Below are 20,400 nucleotides of genomic sequence, written 5' to 3' on the forward strand. Positions count from 1 at the left end.
TATTGGGAGAAGGTCAAATGACTCCGCATGTATGCCTCTGTGTACATTCCTGCCGTGGCGCACGCCTGAAGAAGAAATACTTGTAACAGCATCGCGAGTGTGTTTGCGAGCATCCGAAAGGCGTCATCGCGCAATGTTCCTCTGAAAGTAAGTACCGATGCGCAGCGACATGTTTGTTCTCTGTCAAACGGATAGCCCGGCTTCTTCTTTCTTTTCTTTTTTCTTTTTCACGTGTGGTCGGATAAGTCGTTTCCTTATAAAGCTTTAATGTTTGCAAAGTGTAGTGTTTCTGTGCGGATGCTACAGCTCAGGAACCCGGATGGTTTAAAAATAGTTCCTTGGGGATGCTTGGAGTCTTGTGATGCTTTCAGCGGTGCAGGTGAAATTCAGGTGAAGGGAGGCTCTTATTCCCACTAAACAAATAAACTGAGCTGCTTGTTCTTCATGCGCCTCAGCGGTACTTACATTAAGATCCGTTTTACCTTTGGCGCTCCTGCTGCATTTTCGCTATCCTGAAGTACATTATAGGAGCTTAATGAACGAATACAGCTCTGAGCAGCAGTAATAGGCCACATTTAGTTCTAAATAATGCAGAGGTAAAGGGAAGGTTAACAGTAATCAAAAGAAAATGGGAATTCAGACTATTCATCAGCACAAAAGTGTATTTGAACCATGTTTACATTATTTACTCAACAGTACATGTTATCTTAGGTCTGTGCTAATGTGGGAGCATGGAAAGTTCACTCCTCAGCAACTAGAAAGCTCTTAGGAAGGTAGACTTAATGAAGTGAGTCATCTGAGTGTGGCCACAACTCCCCTCCCCTCCTCATCTTCCCCTGCAGAGTAGTATGTAGCTAACTAAGCCTATTACACCATTGCATAATGCAATAAGGTATTCCCATAAGGTGCAGAATGAGCTGCCTCTGGGAGTCAAGTGGTGGAAGCCTGTGTATTGTCCTTTTAATCACTTATTATACATGCTGGTAAAACATATAAGGGAGAAGGTAGTCACGAACACAGAGCTAACTAAAGGGAGCTGGATCACTGTCCACAGACACGGTGGCTTCACTGATGCGAAAGGTAGCTTGGTCAAGGCCAGCGAGACGTTCAAAGTCAAATCAGAGTGAAAACAGGGAGAGGAGTTGTCAAGTAAAGTGTCTGATTTTTGTGATCTTGTTTCACTTGCTCAGATGATCCTTCATGCTGCTCAGGCAAACTGTTTTCTAACAATGCTGCCATCAATCCATGTAAAAAAAAAAAATCTTTAAAAAGAGCTACAAAAAGCATTTTCTAAAGAATAATCTTTCAAAGGTTGGGAGAAGTTAAACAAGAATACCAGTGTGTTTCCCGTACGCTAATGCAAAAATCTCTTAATTGCATGTTTTGTTAATATCCTGTAAAATATAAGAAAACACAGTTTGGTAATGTGGTATTTTGCTTAAAAAGTAACTTGGATTATGTAATTTTTCATTACTATGGACATTTATAAATAAAAAAAATAGTTCAGGCATAATTCAAACCTTATATATTCTCGTAAACTACAACACTATATTTAGACTGAGTGTTAACTTTCCTGTATATATAATATGCTCAAAGACAATGATATTTGAAAAGCCATAATGGTTTTTTTTTTAATATACAGTTGTTGTTTTTCCCATGTCATAGACTAAATAATGAATTGTTTAGAAAAAATATTTGTCAGTTGAGCGTTGTGTTGTAGTAACTGAGTGTTTAGCTCTGCTACCAACATTTTAGAAATGTCAAGACTAGGGCTTGGTACTGAGATAGGCCAACGATCAACAGTAAAAACAACTATCGGATTAGGTACTACTTTGCAACATTTTCAGTGCCAGCAGTGCTGTCTTTGCCTCATCCAGCTGACACACAGCTTCCCACAGCACTGCTGCAGACAGGCAGACACACCGCCCTCCCTTTAGTGGCAGCATGAACTGTAGTCTGTGTTCACAACCACTGAACAACATTTTATGAGGGTTTTCAAGGAGTCAGTAAAGCTCCCCTTTCAACAACATTGCAGTATTAAACAATTAACATACACATTAACCTGTTCAACTATTAGAATCTGCCATGTTCTTTACCATAGAACTGTTACTACAGTAGAAAAAATGGTAGTGACACACACACAGACACATGCGCACACACCTTCAGTCATGACTCTTATGATGAAATCATGCACGGTCCTGCTGGCTTTGATTAATCCTTCACCCTGCAAACATCAGGGAGTTCTTGCCATTACCAATTGATTACGGCATCGAGATTCACGTTGATGAAACTGAACTGTATTCACTTAGTGGAAATGATTTTATACATGCTGTTTTAAAAAGAAACAAATTCAATTAGTTGGCTCCTAATAAAAATATATCCTTATCTGTATTTCAAGTGCATCAAACTGCGCTTTTATGCTTTCTGATCTTTTATTTATTTTTTTCTCCGTGCTGATAAGCTGAAGCTGTGAGGGACGAGGCTTGATGTCTATCAAGATAGCCACGAAAAAAATCGGTATCTCTCGACTGTGTGAGGCTCAACAACAACTGCAGCCTCCTCTATCTCCTCTATCTCTGCACGCTCATCAATGCACACAGCTCTCAGGTAGACTGAGAACTTCTGCACTACCCTGAGAATACAGGCAAAAAATAAATTGCTAACATGAGATCAGACAGTGTTTCTTGAAAGCACTCTTTGGGAAGACTTATTTAAAGTGCTGCTAGTAGACTTTTAAATAAGCCCTTATATGTAGCACAGACTGCTTTTACCGTGAGGGCATGCTGTGATGTAAAGGTCAAGGTGTAGGCGATAACCCCGTGAGGCTTCGTGCACATATAAGTGGTTCCACTGGGATTCTGTGGTTTCTAAGCACCGCAGTTCAATGTAAAGTTCCTTATTATCCCTGATTTATCATCATATAGACCCCTTTGCTGCCTACGTCATCAAAAGCATGCGTGTGTATTTTGGCAGCGGAGGTAAAGCGTCATCCCATTAATTCAGATAAGGATGACGAGACAACACAGTTGTAAAGCTTGATTTAAAAGTGTTATCATCATAAAAATGTTGGGTTGTTGCGTGTTTGGCTGTCAAAATCACTCCTCTACAAACAGCGGGTTGAAGTTGTACAGAATTACGACGGGATCCCAGCCGTTTCTGAGAAATCTGAGGCGTCTGTGGTAGCAAGCCATTAAACGTGTTGACGAAAGCTGGACTGAGGACGCAATCAGAAATGCTCGCATTTGTAGCGCCAATTTACATCAGGTAAGTTATTTATCTACTCTGGTTACACTATAACTCCTGCTTTATATGAATAATAATATCTAAAGTAAGCTGCATTAGCAGGTTTGCTATTTGGCTATTAATCAGTGTAGTGTGACTGTCTGGATCAATGTTCTGGTAAGGATATATATTTTTTAGAATCAACCAGCTTGTGCTGTTGTGAGCTTGTGCCTGCATATCCTAACTTTTCATATTTCTGTATTAAAGCTGAAGAGGATATCCCAGTCCCAAGGAGAGAATATGATGATCTAAACCTGAGATACACTCAGCTTCAGAATGACTGTGTGAACCTGCAGCAGGAGAAAAACCTCAGGCTGAAAATGCAAAGCTTAGAGAGGAGCTGAAAAACTCTGCGTCTTCCTATGCCACTATTAAATGCAAAACGGGGCAAATGCTTTCTTTCACAGGACTTACCTCCTTTATCTTTGAATCTAACAGACAAAATCACAGACAGTGTAGAAATAATTTGCCAAAATCTCAGTCTGCAGGATCATCTTATTGGTTTTTGCTAATGAAATTAAGAGTGGGCTTAAATAACACTGATTTAGCCTACAGATTTAAGGTATTAAAACCCACCATATCAAATGTATTGTTGCATTCACTATAATGTTGTCTTGCTGTTTCCTCCATGGTTTCACCCTAAAGAACAGATGGGACATTTAACTTGGTTTTGTTGTTCTGCATTATATCCATAATTAATTTTGCTGTTTTTATCCGTTGTGGTCACACGGTGAAATTTAGTACGTGTAGTCCGATGGGTGTGCCAGTGGTGTTATCTTGACGCATTCTAGTGTTTCAAATTGATGATGCTGCATTTAAGTTTGTGAAATGTTTCTTCACTTTTCACCTTTATTTCCTGTGGTGAGAGTTCCCTGAGTGAGTGTTAAATAAAGCAGTCAAGGGCTCCGGCAAGCCTGGTTGTTCCTCCGTATCAGTGTCCAGTGACGTTGTTTCTGTGTCACTGTTCCCTAGACTTGTCAGCACTGCAGCATCTAGGTCCACAACTTTTATTTCCCGGATGTCATCATCGGTCAACTCTGATGACTGGGTAATAAGAATACATAATTATTATTATGCCGAGTATTTAAAGAAATATAAAAAATATATTTTATGAAGCTTGATCATTTTTGTTCAAAACTCATGAAGCAGAGCATTAAAACATAAACGGTACACAACACTGAGTAGCCAATCTAAGGAATCCAAGTTACGAAATAAATAATGTGAAGGCAAAGCTCAAACAAAGAAAAAAAATACTGAAATGACTGAGTGTCTATAGGTCTTTATGATTTTTTTTTAAAAAAATCATAAAATAAATTGCCATTGGGGAAAGTCTTTATTCTTCAAGCTCGGGTCCTCTACCGGAGGCCTGGGAACTTGAGGGTCCTGCGCAGTGTCTTAGCCGTTCCTAGGACTGCGCTCTTCTGGACAGACATCTCGGATGTTGTTTCTGGAATCTGCTGGAGCCACTCACCTAGCTTGGGGGTCGCTGCACTTAGTGCTCCGATTACCACTGGGACCACTGTTACCTTCACCCTCCACATCTACCCGAGTTCTTCTCTCAGCTCTTGGCATTTCTTGAGCTTCTCATGTTCCTTCTTCCAGATGTTGCTGTCACTCGGTATAGCTACATCTATTGCTCTATCACTGACTGTATCTGGAAGTCCCACAGGATCTTAGCTTGGTCATTCTCCACCACCCTAGGGGGCATCTCCCATTTTGACCTCGGGACTTCCAGGCCTTGTCGGCTTGTTCCTGTACACTATGCCGACCACTTGGTTATGCCGTTCCATCTATGTCCTGCCTGCTAGCATCTTGCACCCTGCTGTTATGTGCTGGATTGTCTCAGGGGCATCTTTACACAGCCTGCACCTGAGGTCTTTCCTGGTGTGATAGACCCCAGAACTATTGCTCTTGTGCTGAGAGCTTGTTCCTGTGCTGCCACAAGGAAGTCAGTTGCCGGTCATCAAAGTTAATCTGTTTAGATAGTTTGCATGATCTTTTGTGGATAATCCCTTTGTCTAGATTGACAGACTCTTACATCTCCTTTCCCAAAATGTGTGCACATCCTTACCTGTGTTATTACTGTTTACAAATTGTTAAAGGATCTATGGCATTTATGAGGATCAGTGTTGGGACTAACGCGTTATTAAGTAACGCGTTACAGTAACTACGTTATTATTGTGGTAACGAGCACGGTAACTAGTTATTATGCCAAAATCAGGAACGCGTTAGTCGTTACTGGGATTTAGATAGGGTCGTTACTCGTTACTTCGTGTGGTGGCATCGCGGAGCTTCCACAGATTCTGTAACATTAGCAAGTGGTGGAGGCAGCAGGTGGATGAGGGAAAGGGGACGCAGAAGGAAAAGAGACCCGAGGCAGCCGCCGGTCCAAGTGTGAACTGAACTTCAGGTAAGAAGTTATGACCTGCAGTCTATCTGGGTCAGATATAAACCAAGTTTAGGTGGAGTTTATTTTCGTTATTCTGACTTTTTCCATACTGCGTACTAGCTAGCATGACGGAGTTTCTATACAGCTGGGTGGGTGCTATGAAGTTAATGATGTTGAACTTTATTTTGTTCATAAGTTATTAGAGTTGCCAACCGTCCTGTCTGGTATTCAGAGAAAATATTACGCGTTTCTTATTGAGGTGAAAAGGAACAGTTTGTCCCGTAATTCAGCTACAATGAAAAAGGCACAAAGCTGGAGTTATTCTGTGTCTTTGCTGCACAGCTGCCTCTTCTTATCTCGTTCTCCCCCCTCCCTCTCCCGTTTCTACTTCAATCATGAAACTGATCAATGATCAGCTGATCGGCTCTCTTGTTTGTTTATCGCCCACTTTGCGCCAGAAAGAAACCAGCCTATTTCGCGTTAAACAACAGCAGCACGTTTAAGCTTGATCAGCTGTTAGAATTTATTTAATATTAATTTCTAGTATCAGCTGATGTTTGCTGGAGCCACAGCTGTAAACCTGCTGGTCATGATGTCGGTTTGTTTATCTGGTGAGAGGGAAACATGAAGATGAAGCCAGGAGATGTCCTTATGAATCATCAGAGCTGAACAGGTGATGGAGAAACAGGTTTACCTTTTAGGTGACATAAATGAGTTGAAGGGAAGTTATGAACTGTTTCTGAGAGACAGATAACCCCAGGATCCTTTTTAGGTAGCTGACAGCTGGTAACTGTGCAGGGGCGGATCTAGCAAAGCTTTTGCCAGGGGTCCAGGTAGGGCATTAACAGGGAGAGGGGGGCACAAAGAAATACTTTTCTTTCTTATTCTCATTTAAAATGTCTGGCTTTTAAAAAATAATTATCTGAATCTTACAACAAAGGATTGATAGATTGATACATATATACCATCAAAACAGTGAACATCACTGTCACAACAGCGTTTGTTTTCATTCAAAGGCTTTATGATTTTTCCTATAATGTCAGGCCGGTCTCTAGTCAAAATGCCCGGGCCGATTTTTTGTCTCAGTCCAGCCCTGTATGCAGCTCATCTGCAGTCTGGTGTTACCTACATCTTCCTTTTCAGAAGGCCGAATTTCTGAGTTCTGAGTACAATCAAAGCACCACGACTGCAGTTTTTAAAGTAACTTACCCAACACTGATGAGGATACATGCAGCTGCATACAACCATATAAGCCACTTAACCAAAAATAATGCAGTTTGACAGGCATAATATAGTATCTTTTGCAGCGACAGCAACAAGTATAACAATGAGTGACAAGACAGTGATCCCATACTGCTAATGTCCAAAAAGCATGCCTGGATAGAAAAACACACAGTGGAAAACGATGTGTCATGGATTGGTCTCTCAGATTCAGGACCTCAGCATTATTGAAGGAGTACATGATCACCTTGATACCATATGGAAGAAAGAAGAGTTTTGAATGTCCTTCAAGAAGCCTGGATAATTATTCCTATTTGAGGTATACCAAAATACACAAGAAGTGGACTGAAAACCAGTGGCAACAGATCTACTACAGTGAGTGTCTACAGCCATCTGTAAACACAGTGGAGGCTTTGTTAAGGAACAAAAATCATTCAAGAAGCCTGTAGAACAATTCATGTAGACTACTTCATGAAGAAATTACAGAAAGCTGTCTAAAAAAGTTCAGGCTGTGTTGAAGAAACAGGTGGCCATACCAAGTATTGACTTTCAAGCCCAAAACTCTGTTTTTGCCTTATTTACTGTATTTCTGTGCATATTTCAATAAATATCTGCACTTATTTCCCATTTTCCCAGCAAACTATAAAGAATTAAGAAGTAGCTAAAGACTTCTGCACAGTACTTTGCAGTGTTCTTTACTTTATTAACCTTTTCCTTATTCTCTGTCACACACACACTTAGTTTAGATTATAATAGGCCCCTTTTGTAACTCAAACAAGCAGAACGTTAGCTATGAAGCACTAATTATGATGCATGATTATTTACTCAATTTTTTGTGTGTTATCTGTTTTTTGGAAATTGTCAATAGATTGACAGTTTGATGTGCATAATTCCTACAAAACAAAAATAGATTGAAGCCAACAAAATAACCAAGCTTATGTCACATCTCACGGTAAATAACACAGAAGCTTTTTCTATATTTTACGACATGGCATAATACATACAAAAACAAAAATGTTCTGAATCACGTTAGTTTTATATTAGTGTTATATTTTTGAACATGTCAATAGGTGTTTGATATTCAGGTATTTGTTTTAATGAGATGTTGCAAAGCACCATTTGCTAGCAGTGGTTGGTGCTGTCCCAAAGTGGGGGGTAGGCCCAGGCTTAGGGTTAGCACATATGATGACTTTGACCTCAGAGGGTTAAATAATATTTTACACGTGCTTCCCGGGTCTATGGTGATCTGCTGTTTGCTTGAAATATTAAAGAATCTATCATTAATACAGTTGACCTTTATGGACAGTTTTCCTTTGTCAAAGACCACAGGAGCACACACTTATTCATGATGAAGCAACAAATCTGACTGGTTGCTTTGAAGATCTGAACAAATACAATTATCCTAACTAAGATCACCCAATCCTGGATCACCAAGTGATTCTTGGATCAGAAGTTTTATGACAGACATATTAGCTAAATGTGGATATATTTAACAAGGAATTACATTTTTGCCTGCTTACTTTTTTTGGCTGCTTTTTTTAAATTTATTTTGTAAGCACTCACATTGTATGCTGTGTTTTCAGTTTTTTGAGTGTACTGTACCAGCAGTCTGCATTGGAAGAATAGGGAAGTGTGGTTTTGGAGAGCATAAACAGAGGGATACAGACAGGGTAAGGAAGGAGATGGTCCTGAGTCCACAACAAGACAATTAGATAATGACAATGTAGTGACACAGATGATTTATTGCCTTGTGTTGTAATGTGATTCCAGGAGTCTAGCTGAAAATTCATTTTAAGCTTTCACAAAATACATTCTTCCATTATGGAGCTTGGTGGATTTAAATAATTTAAAACATTGTTTTCCAAAACAAACAGGAATCTCCTGAACAGGACGGCGCTTTCATGGCACTTTGATGCTTTATATGCACTTTGCTAGAAATAACTTCTCTTTACATCTAGACGTGGTTTATGTTATCTGTAATGAGTTTACTGTGTATCTAAAAGAAAACTGTGATTAGTCAGCCACACTGCAGGCCATAAAGTGGCCCCCCTCTAGTCCTCCCTCATTTTGGTATAAATACCCCGAAGGCTGATTTGTTTTTCTCACCACTCTCTGTACGATTCTTATGTCTGGCTCACTATCTAATGATGATAATCTAAAAAAAACAAAAACATAAGAAGAAAAAACATCAAACAAAAAAACAAAACAAAACAAAAAAAAGACAGGTGAACATTTGGGAGGGCATGAAGAGGAAGCAAAGGGTGTAGCGTACACAAGGGGGGTGTTTGGTTGGGTTCCATAATAGCGTTACGTACATACAGTAAACAGCTCCATGGGACTGGTTGGAGGATTAAAGAGGATTTTCCACGCTAAGCTACAGGAACTCAGCCCTGTGACCCCCCTCATGTTTCCTCCTCCCTTTAGAAGAGCAGCAAACCAGCCTCCTCTCTCCTTTCAGGCTGCTTGGCCCGTGTTGCATCCACCCTGTGACCCACATTGGCGATTATATGGATAGGATAAAGAAGAGGGTGGCACCACCCTTTAGGATATTTTATAGTGCGTTTCCATCAAAGTGATTTGACAGCTATGAATCCTTTGCTCTGTCTTTTTTTTTTACCCAGTTTGACATTTTCTAATAAATCTGCAAATCTTACTTTAATGACAACGCTGATGATAGTAATAGCTGTCCAGGTAAATTAAGGGCACGTTCTGAGCGCCTTTCCCGTACCCGTGAATGGAGTGATAATGTGACAGCCAGATGACATACATCACCAAACGGGCCCCACATAACTGGATGGGAGGAAGACAATGCTGTCAGCAAACTAAAATCTGATTAAGTTGAGTGAACATTGCCTTTGGTTCCACTTTGGGACACTGCTGGAAAGCTAATTGAATCAAAGCAAAGGGGATGGGGTCACTTTTGACTGACACTCTATGGGCATTTGTCTCCGTCAGCCTAACATCATGCAGGGAAGTGACTCAGCAGGGAGCCGTCCCCGACCCAAATGCATGCACGCCCTTAACTCGAACTGACAGTGTTCTAGGCTCCTGTACATACCTTGCCACAAGCAAGACTGCTGGAAAGCTGAGGTTTTCTCTTTTTATTTATACTTTTTATTTTAATTGTCGTCATCATGTGAAGCCCCTCCCCCCACCCACACACAAAAAGCAGAACTAGATCAACCCAGGAAAGCAGAGGTTCATTTTGTGTAAATGACGAACTCAGAAGAGATTCTGAGTTGTTTTCTCAGGGGCCTGTGGAGTGCCTAAATTCAAGGATGTTATGACGAACGTCCTTGACTTGAGCAATGACTTTGCTGCTTGGTTCGAATGACAATATTTGTTACTATTTCTGTAAATCAAACTTTTCAGTGACCATTTAAGTCTTTATGAGAGGTAAAAATGGTTAGGTTGATTCAAGCATATGATTGGGGGGCTACAACCAACCAATGAGGCCAACTATATCACAGTCTTGACCAATTTGTCAGTTCCAATTTGCTGCAAAGATTTTGTCTTTTTTCTGTTTCTTTGCAGCTCCTGTGCAAGTTTTTTCTTTTTAGCAGAATGTAATGCCAAAACAAATAAAATGAAGAAAGACTATTTTAGAAATGGTGAAGAGTTCCAACACTGTTTGCAGTACTTGCCACGTAGCCGACTATGATTCAACTGAGCAAACTAGTACGAGGTCAAGCAGTGTTTTCACAGTAAATTGCAAAGTAGTTTGTGAAATTTACTGGTCAAAAGTAAATGAACCATAACCCCATCAGCTTCTTGATATAACTCAACAGTATACTTTATCTCTCTATATATGTGGGCATGTGTGTATTAGCCCCACACGAGTATGGCCAAAATGATTCTCTCGATTATTGTCGTGATTATTCATTGATTTAAGTGACATAAATGTAATGTAAATATAACACTGCTTTCACATCCTTTCGATCCATTTATTGTACTTCAGCGATGCATGTGAGAGATGTGAGATTCCTCTCTGTTTTCTCTGTGATATTTTGTATACACTGCAGGTTTTGCCACTTTGGAAAAATAATTTTATATCATGTATTTTGCTTAGTAAGTTGACTATTTCCCTTTTTATCTCACATCTTTTGACATCTTTGGCCGAAAGGAATGCAACTCTAATTGTGATCATTGGGCTGGATGGATATGTGGACGCATTGAGCTGATGCTCGATGATTGATGTAGCAGCCATTATTCTTCTTTGCCTTCATGCTTGAATTGTGCTGCAATGTGATGTTTCCAGGTGGTTGTATAAGTTAGTTGTGTTGCTTTGGATATGATTTGTTCTTGGTTAACATCATCATCAAATCTCAAGTATTTCTAAATAGTGCATGATGATGTGAGGACAGATGAAGGACAGTTATTGAATCAGGCAGTGCAGAGGATTAATACGGAGGAAGTGAGGGCACTGTGAAGAGGGTGGAAAGGAGGTTGGTTCAGATGACATACTTATGGAGGTAAGGAGATATATAGGAGGAAGGGCAGTGGAATTTATGATCTGTAGTGAGAGTAGATGGCAGGTGGAAGAGAGCTTGGAGAGGTGAAGGTATGCCCTGGAGAGAAGAGGAGTGAAAGTAAGTAGAAGCAAGACTAAATACATTTTTTGTGAATGACAGGGAGATTGATGGGAAGGTAACTATGCAAGGAGCAAAGGTAGTGAAGGTAAAATGAGTTAAAAATACCGGGGATCAACTATCAAAAGTAATGGATGGTGCACAAGAGGTGAATGGAAGATGGTGGAGTGGCCGAAGAAAAGTGCCAAGAGTGAAAGGGAAGGTTTACAAGATGGTAGTGAGACCTGGTGTGATGTATGGTTTGGAGACAGTAGCACTGACAAGAAGACGGGAGGCCAAGCTGGAGGTGTAGATCTGAAGATGTGAAGACTTTCATTGGGAGTGACCAGAATGACCAAGATTAGAAATGAGTACTTTCAGAGGGACAGATCAGGTTGAGTGTTTTGGAGATGAAGTTAGAGTGACATGATATATGTGGTGGAGGAGGAATGGTAGATATACTGGACAAAAGATGTTGAGAATGGAGCTGAGGCAGAAGGAAAAGAGGAAGAGCAATACCGAAAGTGTGGAGCACACACTTTCGGTATTGCTCAAGTCAAGTCAAAATCTTAATCAAGATTAAAATTTGATTACTTGTGCAGCTCATGTGCATATATAGAAAAGAAAATATGATCAATATATCAGTATTTGGGGTTTTTACTCAATATTACTCACTCAAAAATCTCAATATTGGCAATATCTGCTATTTTAAATGAACAACTTTTACTGTGCTCCGCCTCTGAAATCTCGCTTCATGCGTAACACAGTTCTGATACTGGTGTGAATCTAATCTGCTGTCCTTTGGCTATGAAACGAATTTCCCAAATTATCACTTTATTCCTTCTCTGAGTCTTCTTCTTCTGGCATAGCATACATGTACTAGCCAAATAAGCTTTTGCTTTTGAGCCCAGTGGCAATTCAGAACTATCTTACTGTAATAAAACGTTAGTTTGCTCCTCCATGCAGTTTTTGTGACATCTCATGACAGACAAAAGTCTAACGAAAAAAAAAAAGAGCTTGCCCAGTGTGAACTTGTGTTTGAGAGAAGCAGTAATTTAGGAGACCTGCTATATTTCCCTGTAGCTGGATTTTCATAAGCATAGTTTAGCTTACAGCCAGAGCATTGAAATACTTATCCGTTATAATTCAGGCTACAATGAGACTCCCAGTGCTGTATTATAGGGTAGAATAAGTTAAATTAAACTAAAGAGCTCAAACGTATTGGCTGCAGGGAGCTTTTAAACATGTCAAAGCTATTAGCTTAATAATTATTTCTCTATAATATTTTCATCTTTTCAGTGTAAATCAATATGATTAATTAAGTGAAAGGCACTCGGAATGCGATACAATCAGTTGTCACTTTTAGCATCAATAATGGAACGCTATTACATGAACATGAAACATAATGACTCCATTATCCCTCACGGCTGGCGAGTGGCTGGAAAAATTCTCGTGGAGATGTTTGGTTTGAAGGGGAAAAGCCCTCATGCAGGCAGATCCGGCGTAGCTCCAGCAATGACGCAGTCCTCAAACATATGCCTGTGTTCCTCCGGGAGATACAGATAAGACGCTATCGAGAAGATAACAGCCGTGCATTGCTACCATTAACCCAACACAAATATGATAGTCAGAAATGACAGAGAGGGTGTTTATTCCTTGCCCAGTAATTGACTGAGCATTTCCATAATAGGATTGTGTTTCCTGCCAGGCTAATGTGACCCCTATTAGTTCAGGAAACGTACTGCAATCAGGCTCTGCGTGCGCTGCCAGACAGCCAAGAAAATGAACTGGGGAAAAAGGAGAAATGAGGGACCAGAGGGTGAGAGAGATTTAAACAATGGAGAGATGGAGACAATGGGACAGCCAGAGGGACCAGAGAGGGGAGCAGAAGGGAAGATGAGTCATATCACTGCACCAAATCGGGCCTTGATTGAAATGCCACTGCAGCTACTGTACTTAGATTTTAATTTTGGTTGGCCTAAATTGGATTTTAACTCACCATATCATTAAGCTTACATTAGACATGCTGTTCATACACTTATGCCTTGTGTTTAAGTCAAATGTCCAAATCAGGAGTTGAAAAAGGACCAAAAACAAAACGAGCACATTATTTCCGATATGAATGGAGCAGAAATGTTTGTTTCTGAGGTACTAGAAAAAGAACAGGGACGTGCAGTGCTTAAAATACCCGCTGTATTTATGTGGCAAGTGCTTGAGTTGTTTTCTTTCCTCTGTGCATCTTTGTGGCTGTTACTGATTTAGCTGCATGCTGGCCCAGCTAATCCTGCCCCCGATCGATCCTCTACTACTCTTGCTCGCACTCTGGATTTTATCCAGGAACCATGTTGGCTCGTGTCTTTATCTTTTCATCTCATCAGTCATTCGCAGAGCGAGTGTCATGGAGAGTTTGCATTAACAATAGAATGGATTTGATACAGTGAGGCTGTGGCCTTGCTGGGAACCATTTGGCATGATGGCTGTCTAAACAATGTGCTGAAAAACGTGCTTAGCTCATCTTTGTTTTCTGTAAAGCGGCTGTGTCAGCCCCCAAGCTTAAAGCTTCCTGTGTTATGTCGAACACATCGCCACCGTGTCATTGATGGTTTACGGTCGGCGGCTTTCAGCAGAAGTGCAGGTCTGAGCAGTAGGGATACCTGCTCTCCTGCTGTCAGTCCGAGGGATTCGCCTCAATCCATTACATGCTTGGATGCTGATAGTGTTTGTCAGGATGCTCTGCATGGCAAGACAATTAAGCTGAAACACAAGGCTGACTTAACGAAGCTCGGCAGGAAAACATTTTCAAACACAGTTCTGGCCATAGAGATAGAAGGAGATGAGGTCCACTCATGCCAGGAGAAACCACATGGCTCCATTCTTGCATTGTTGTGGTGTCTGTTCATGCACTGGTGGCAGTGCAGAAAGAAAATATCCACACTAATAATCTTTAGTGAATTTAGCTTAATGTGGCTACAGGTTCTTATGGTGGCATTATCAACTTGAAGAAAAGCTAACCTTTAAGAGCATATATGTTTGTAACGATAGACTAAATATTATAATTAGCTAATGTGAGTAAAAGGTCTACGCCATGATCATCACTTACAGTGTGTTAGCTGAACATCACTGTCTTCCTTGTTGACTCATATTGGCCTATTAGGAAAGACAGTGTCAACGGTTTTGCTGTCTCATTCAATTTTGTGGCTTATGGCTTCACATTGGTATTATGTATCATGTTACTTATCAGTTTTCTTCTCTCATGCCTAAACCGACTTTTCTTCCTGTTAAAGGGAGTTTTTCCTTTCCACTATTGCCAAGTGTTTGCTAACAGGGGTTCCTCTGATTATTGGGGTTTTCTCTGTATTATTGTAGGACCGATACCTTACAATATCACGTGCCTTGAAGTGATTGTTATTGTGATCTGACACTATAAAAATTAGAATTGAATTGAATGACGTCAAAGTGGCTACCTCCATCGTTTATGTACTGTTTATGGGTGTGTCTGTACTTAATATTTCACAGGTCTTTACAAAAGAAAATTATAATTTCTATTATTATTAGTTTGCCTAATAAACTATTTTAAACATTTATGTCTCATTTCAATGACTGGTGATTTCCTTATTTACATACCCCAAGACTAAGTAATGTTTATCTGCATTTCTTAATAAATCAACAGCACATATTAAATTAATTTATTACAGTTATCTTTAAAGCTGTACTGAAACTGATTTGAAATTTGATGCTGTTGACTGATACAAAATCAAATCTGCTAATGATAACAGTAAGTCTTTGCATGGTTCAGTAAAAAGAACTCCTCGTAGCGCACATTTGGTACTCTTACTGCTGGGACATAATTGTTAGCTCCCCTGGTGAAGAACAATTGTTGCCAGCCACCAGTTTGTGCCGGCCTTAGCTTGTGACAACAACAGGGTCTACATCATCAGCAATGTGCACATCACTAAAGAAAGCTTGTGGTCTGTACAGGCTTTAGAAAATGTAAATACAAAAAAAGAGCTTCATTTAGATATTCAATATGTTCACAGCTCACAAAAAAGAAATGCTGGGTCCATATCATCCTTATCTGAATTTCATACTGGCATCCTTTTTCTTTTCTTGTTATATAATATGTTGCTTTAAATAAAAGGACACTTATTAGTCTGGCTTTGAAGCTGGCCTCACACTTAGAAAAAAGTCTAACATTTTCAGTTTTTGTCTTTTTACTGTCGACCCTTGAAAGCTCGGCAGTTTGTTATTTTTCTGAGGGCAGCGCAGGGTTTGGTGAGGTGCTCTGTAATCATTTTAAGGCCCTGCGACACTGTGACGAATGCGAGGATGAGTCACATTTTAACAGCAACGGGAAAGGCAATTGTGGGACTCTTTGAAATTATCTGCCTGTATTCCCTGGGCTCTGAATTTTTCTCTCAAATTAGATAAACAGTTTGCTTTAATGAAATGAAATATTTTAAAATAATTGCCTTTCACTGTGCATGTACCTGCAACCCTTTGTGGTAAGGTTTTTTGTTTTTTTTTCAAAATCTCATTAGTGTTAACCTGCTGTGTTTATGGTATGAAATGTTTTGGAAGCACAGCTGGTAGAAAAAACACTGATACATTGTCGTAGCATTAGTCACCACACAGTTTTGGCTTGAGCTATCTCAACCTTTTTACTCGTACCAATGTGAGACTGACATTTTGTCAGTTTAAAAGCATGCAGTCCAAAGTCGGGTTGTTTAAAAGAAACTATATGAAAGAAAGGAAGGGGGAAAAAAGACGCTGGCTTTTTATTAGAAACTTTCTCTTTGTGTCTCCACAGCTGGGTAGGTGTGTCTGCCTCCGTTTGATTGGCAGCAGCAAGCAGCCTGAGTCCCAGCAGGGGAACAGAAGACGAAGTAAACAAAGTTGTTCTGCGAGTCATTGGTAGACGATGGGATTGAAGAGTGAGGACCACACCAGCATCTAAACAGGCTGAAGTGACATTTTCTGGTGTGTTTATATGCTGTTCAGTGAGCTGCAGCTGACAGACTAATTGGCTAGTTTGCCTGCAAACTGACATTAGCCGTGCTGTTTTCCCCAGCAGATTTTCTTTTCTTTTTGGTGGCTTATTCAGGAGGCCGTGGGCAGGACGAAATGTGTTCACGTTTACAAGTGAGCGTGTAATTTTAATATTCGGCTCTAATTGCAAACTCGTTTTCTCCTATTGCAGCGACACCGCGCAGAATGAGTAACAAAGTTAAATGTGCTAGTTTTCAAGTCCCAGTAGGTTGTCAAAGGATGATTTCAGCTTTTTTCACACGGGCATATTTCCCATTAACCTACACTATACTGCCAAAAGTATTCACTTACCCATACAAATCCTTGAATCCAGGTTTTCCAATCAATTCCAAGGTCACAGGTGTCTAAAGTCAAGGACCTAGGCATGCAGACTGTTTCTATAAACATGTGAAAGAATGTGTTGTTCTCAGGAGCTCAGTGACTTCCAGCATGATACTGTGATAGGATGCCACCTGTGCAACAAGTCCAGTTGTGAAATTTCCTCACTACTGAATATTCCACTGCCAGCTGTTAGTGGTATTATAACAAAGTGAAAGTGACTGGGAACAACGGCGTAAAGAGCTTCTTGGAATACGTTTTCACGGCTTAGCAGTTGCATTCAAGGCTGTTATAGCTGTAAAGGCTGGGCCGACATCACATCAAACCCTATACATGAAAAGTGGGGTGTCACTCAAAGTCATAAGGCAGTTAAGGCAGACAAGGAAAAGCTTTTCTTGTAACTCTGCTTTCAGCTTCAGCTGTGGCAAGTTGCCATCTTACATAGACCTCAGCCTAACCCAAATTTGTTTATGTGCTTTAGGCAGTGTGTAGGTTTCGTGTGTATCCCTATTATAGCCAACATGGTGCCATTACCTGACATAATGTACTCAGCATCATTTGCTGTTGTACTGGACGTGCCCTTCACTTGCTCCAGTGGTTTAAACAATGGTTGTTGCTTGTTACTGCTCAGAAAAAAATCACAGGTTTAATAGTGTAGTAGAAATCAGAACAAGATGAAACAGGAAGCAAAGCAGTCGTGGAGATTTTTCCAAAGCTTTGTCAAATATGTCTCGTCTTTTTCAACTTAGCAGTGAACTCTGTCCATACTGTAATTCATACCTTTATGTATCACATCATGGAGAACTTGCAGCGTGCACCATATTACAAGAAGTGTGATGTGCACAACCAGTAAAAACGACACTCAAGCGCTTTTTTCAGTAGCTGTGACGCTGTCATGTTTGGGACATGCAATAAGTGATAACTCCGTTTATACTGTGGTTCCAGCAGCAGGTTGTCGAACTGAGTTCAGCAGGCTTTAACTTGGGATGGTTACAGATCCTTAGCCTTTTTCATGTGAAGCTCTTGAGCCACTTTCTGATGCTGTGGAAGCCCGGTGACAGAATTTACCCTTATCTGAATTATTGTCTGTTTTGTTTGGCTTCTAACAGTGACACTAGTCTAATCCTTAATTTTCTTAATTGCATTATAGAAGTTTACATCGTTTGAAAATATTACACTGTCAGAGCAATTAACAGGATGCTGTCTCAAATAATGTTGTTGCAAGCTCGGTCTGCCAGACATGATAATAAGAATCATTTTTACTCGTGGCTTCGTGCCCGTGCTCAGAGCGTCTACGAATCCTGGAAGGAACAAAGTTGGCTGCGGCGCAGCCTTAGATTAGTCACAGACCCGGGTACTTCCACTGTCTCCATGTCACCTGAATGAATTATCAGATGTTTCCAGTGTCACACTACTTTGTTAACCTTTCTGCCTGTTCGCTCAACACCCCGCTGCTCTTCGCCAACGTGTACGAGGGAGGAAACACCCTTCAGCTGTTATAAATGAGTCGATGTGCATGTTCGCACATGCCCGCGTGTCTGAGTGATAGAGGGGCGAGAGAGGCCAGATAGGGTGGCCCCTTTAATCGCTTCCCTGCTCCTCCCTCCTTTTTTTGCTCATCTCCACTCGTCTCATTACAGACTGCAGAGGGTGAGAACTGAGGCCTGTATAGACCTTGGCATTAATTATTGAACCCTATCTTCATTTACATCCTCCACAGTTTCTGATAACCTTTACATAAAAGAGCAGAGGCTAACCTGTCAGATATTACCAGTGTGGTGGGTAGTAATAGAACGGTATATGAGAGACACAGAGAAACTCAGTTTGGAGATGCAATTACAAAATCTCTTACTTAATCACATATAAAATGTTTGTCTATATAACCACACACATGCGCACATTTACTGTATATATGTGTATGTCAAGAAAGATATACAGAGATAGATAATTATACCCCCCTCCCCTTTTTAATTATACTTTAGTTGTTCCTTGTTGTTCCAGTTGAGCTTCAGTGCAAATTAATGCCGTTCTGCTTTAAATGGGTTTTGTTGTGGTGGGGTAAGGCAAATAATTATCAAAGCTGCCATTTGACTCCATGCATTGTCTTTGTCATGTTGGCCCAGTTCTGCTCTGCTTGTTCCCTCCTGCCATGCCCAGTCAATTTGAATCGCTCAGTCGGAGGCCAGCTGATGGAGGCCGCTGAGGTCAGCGTGGCCAAGGCTTTCAGACAACTTGGTGGGGGGGCTCGACTGTGATGCTGAAAATCTCATCGTTATCTCCTTCTCTCCCCTGCCTCTGTCTTTTTGCTTTGTACTCATGTGTGTGTTTGTGTGCTTCCTGCAGGTTTCAAAGGGCAGCATCAAACCCTGACCTCCCAAAGCCTCTGAGCAGGAGAAAGAAGACTCTGCCAAGATGTTCAGCACCAAAAGGTCGGCACAATGTCACTTTTGATCAATTCTTATTTGGTCATAAAAAAACCACACACACGCACACAGACACACGCACACACAGGGAAATCTCGGCATTTTAAAATGGTTTCTGCTGATAGTGGCTGACATTTCTGTTCCGCTATGATCCACACATGACTTTGACGTGAAGAAAGGTAATGGTTGATTTCAGGTCAAAAATCACCAAAAAAAAAAATTTTTTTTCTGTTGCAGTCTCTCATCTTGGATACATCTGAGCTCATATTTATATAGTTTGTATTTCCACTTAACAAATCTATGCTAATAGTGTAAACAGCTTCAGCGGGAAATTTAGAAAGCCCAGTTTACAGTAGCCCTCGGTTGTGTGTACATTTTGTATTTTTAATGTGGCGTGTGGTAGTGTACGGTCTGCATAAATCATTTATCGCTCTGGCTTTTTCTTGATGTTGAATGGGAGGTAGAAGTGGTCACCTTGCTAAGCTATTATGTAAAATGGTTTAGGTGTCATGAAGCAGAATGCTTTTGGTTCTTTCTCTTAATGTTTCAATCCCGTGTGTTACGCCTCACAGCTCCGGGTTGGTTTACGTTTCTCTCGTGTTGGGTTGATTACTCACAGCAGCTCATTCAGTCTCCCTCTAAAAGTGCTAATTAATTCCCTTTGAATAATTAATCCCAGGATTTCTAATAGTGCATTTTCAATCGATAAGGTTATAATGTGCAGGCTTGTTTTCAGAGCTTGCAGCTCAATAACCAAGGGAGGTCTTGTGGAGAAATGGCTGCCCCCATGAATGTATTTTTTCAACAGGAAGTGTATCAGTGTATGGCGAAATATCCATGTGGAAAGCCTTTTTCTAGAACAAAAGTCAAAGAATTTAATGAGTGAGATGTTTTAAACACAGGACTATTTCATATCTGTCAAAGGATGTGGGGTCCTTTTGTTCCTAACACATTACACACTCCATATCAGTATAGATATCCAGCAGGATTTTTTTTTTATCCCATTAAGCTCTGGTTTGTTTACAGTTTCCCTCCAAGTGTTCCTTTAATTTTTTTTGAGCAGTGTGTATAACAAGAGTCTTTTTTATCCCATCCATAGTAAAAAAAAAAATATATATCACGTAAAATTAAATAAACTGATACTGAATAAAAA

General features: G+C 40.4%; 1 protein-coding gene across 2 annotated transcripts in view; it reads left to right on the forward strand.

The window, feature by feature from the left end:
- Positions 1–20,400, forward strand: part of oxr1a (oxidation resistance 1a) — a 170,772-nt gene continuing 150,372 nt past the window's right edge. Inside the window, exons 1-2 of one of the 2 annotated variants that reach the window (XM_006794777.3) lie at positions 1–147; positions 19,168–19,253. In XM_006794777.3, the coding sequence (XP_006794840.2) occupies positions 19,237–19,253 (17 nt within the window). In that variant the 5' untranslated portion in view covers positions 1–147; positions 19,168–19,236. Of the gene's footprint in view, positions 148–16,417; positions 16,438–19,167; positions 19,254–20,400 lie in introns of those variants that run through there. The other variant, XM_087848110.1, reaches the window with a different exon arrangement.

The sequence above is a fragment of the Neolamprologus brichardi genome, chromosome 11 (assembly GCF_056152115.1).
Source record: "Neolamprologus brichardi isolate AB-2024 chromosome 11, ASM5615211v1, whole genome shotgun sequence".
NCBI classification, from domain to species: Eukaryota; Metazoa; Chordata; class Actinopteri; order Cichliformes; family Cichlidae; genus Neolamprologus; species Neolamprologus brichardi.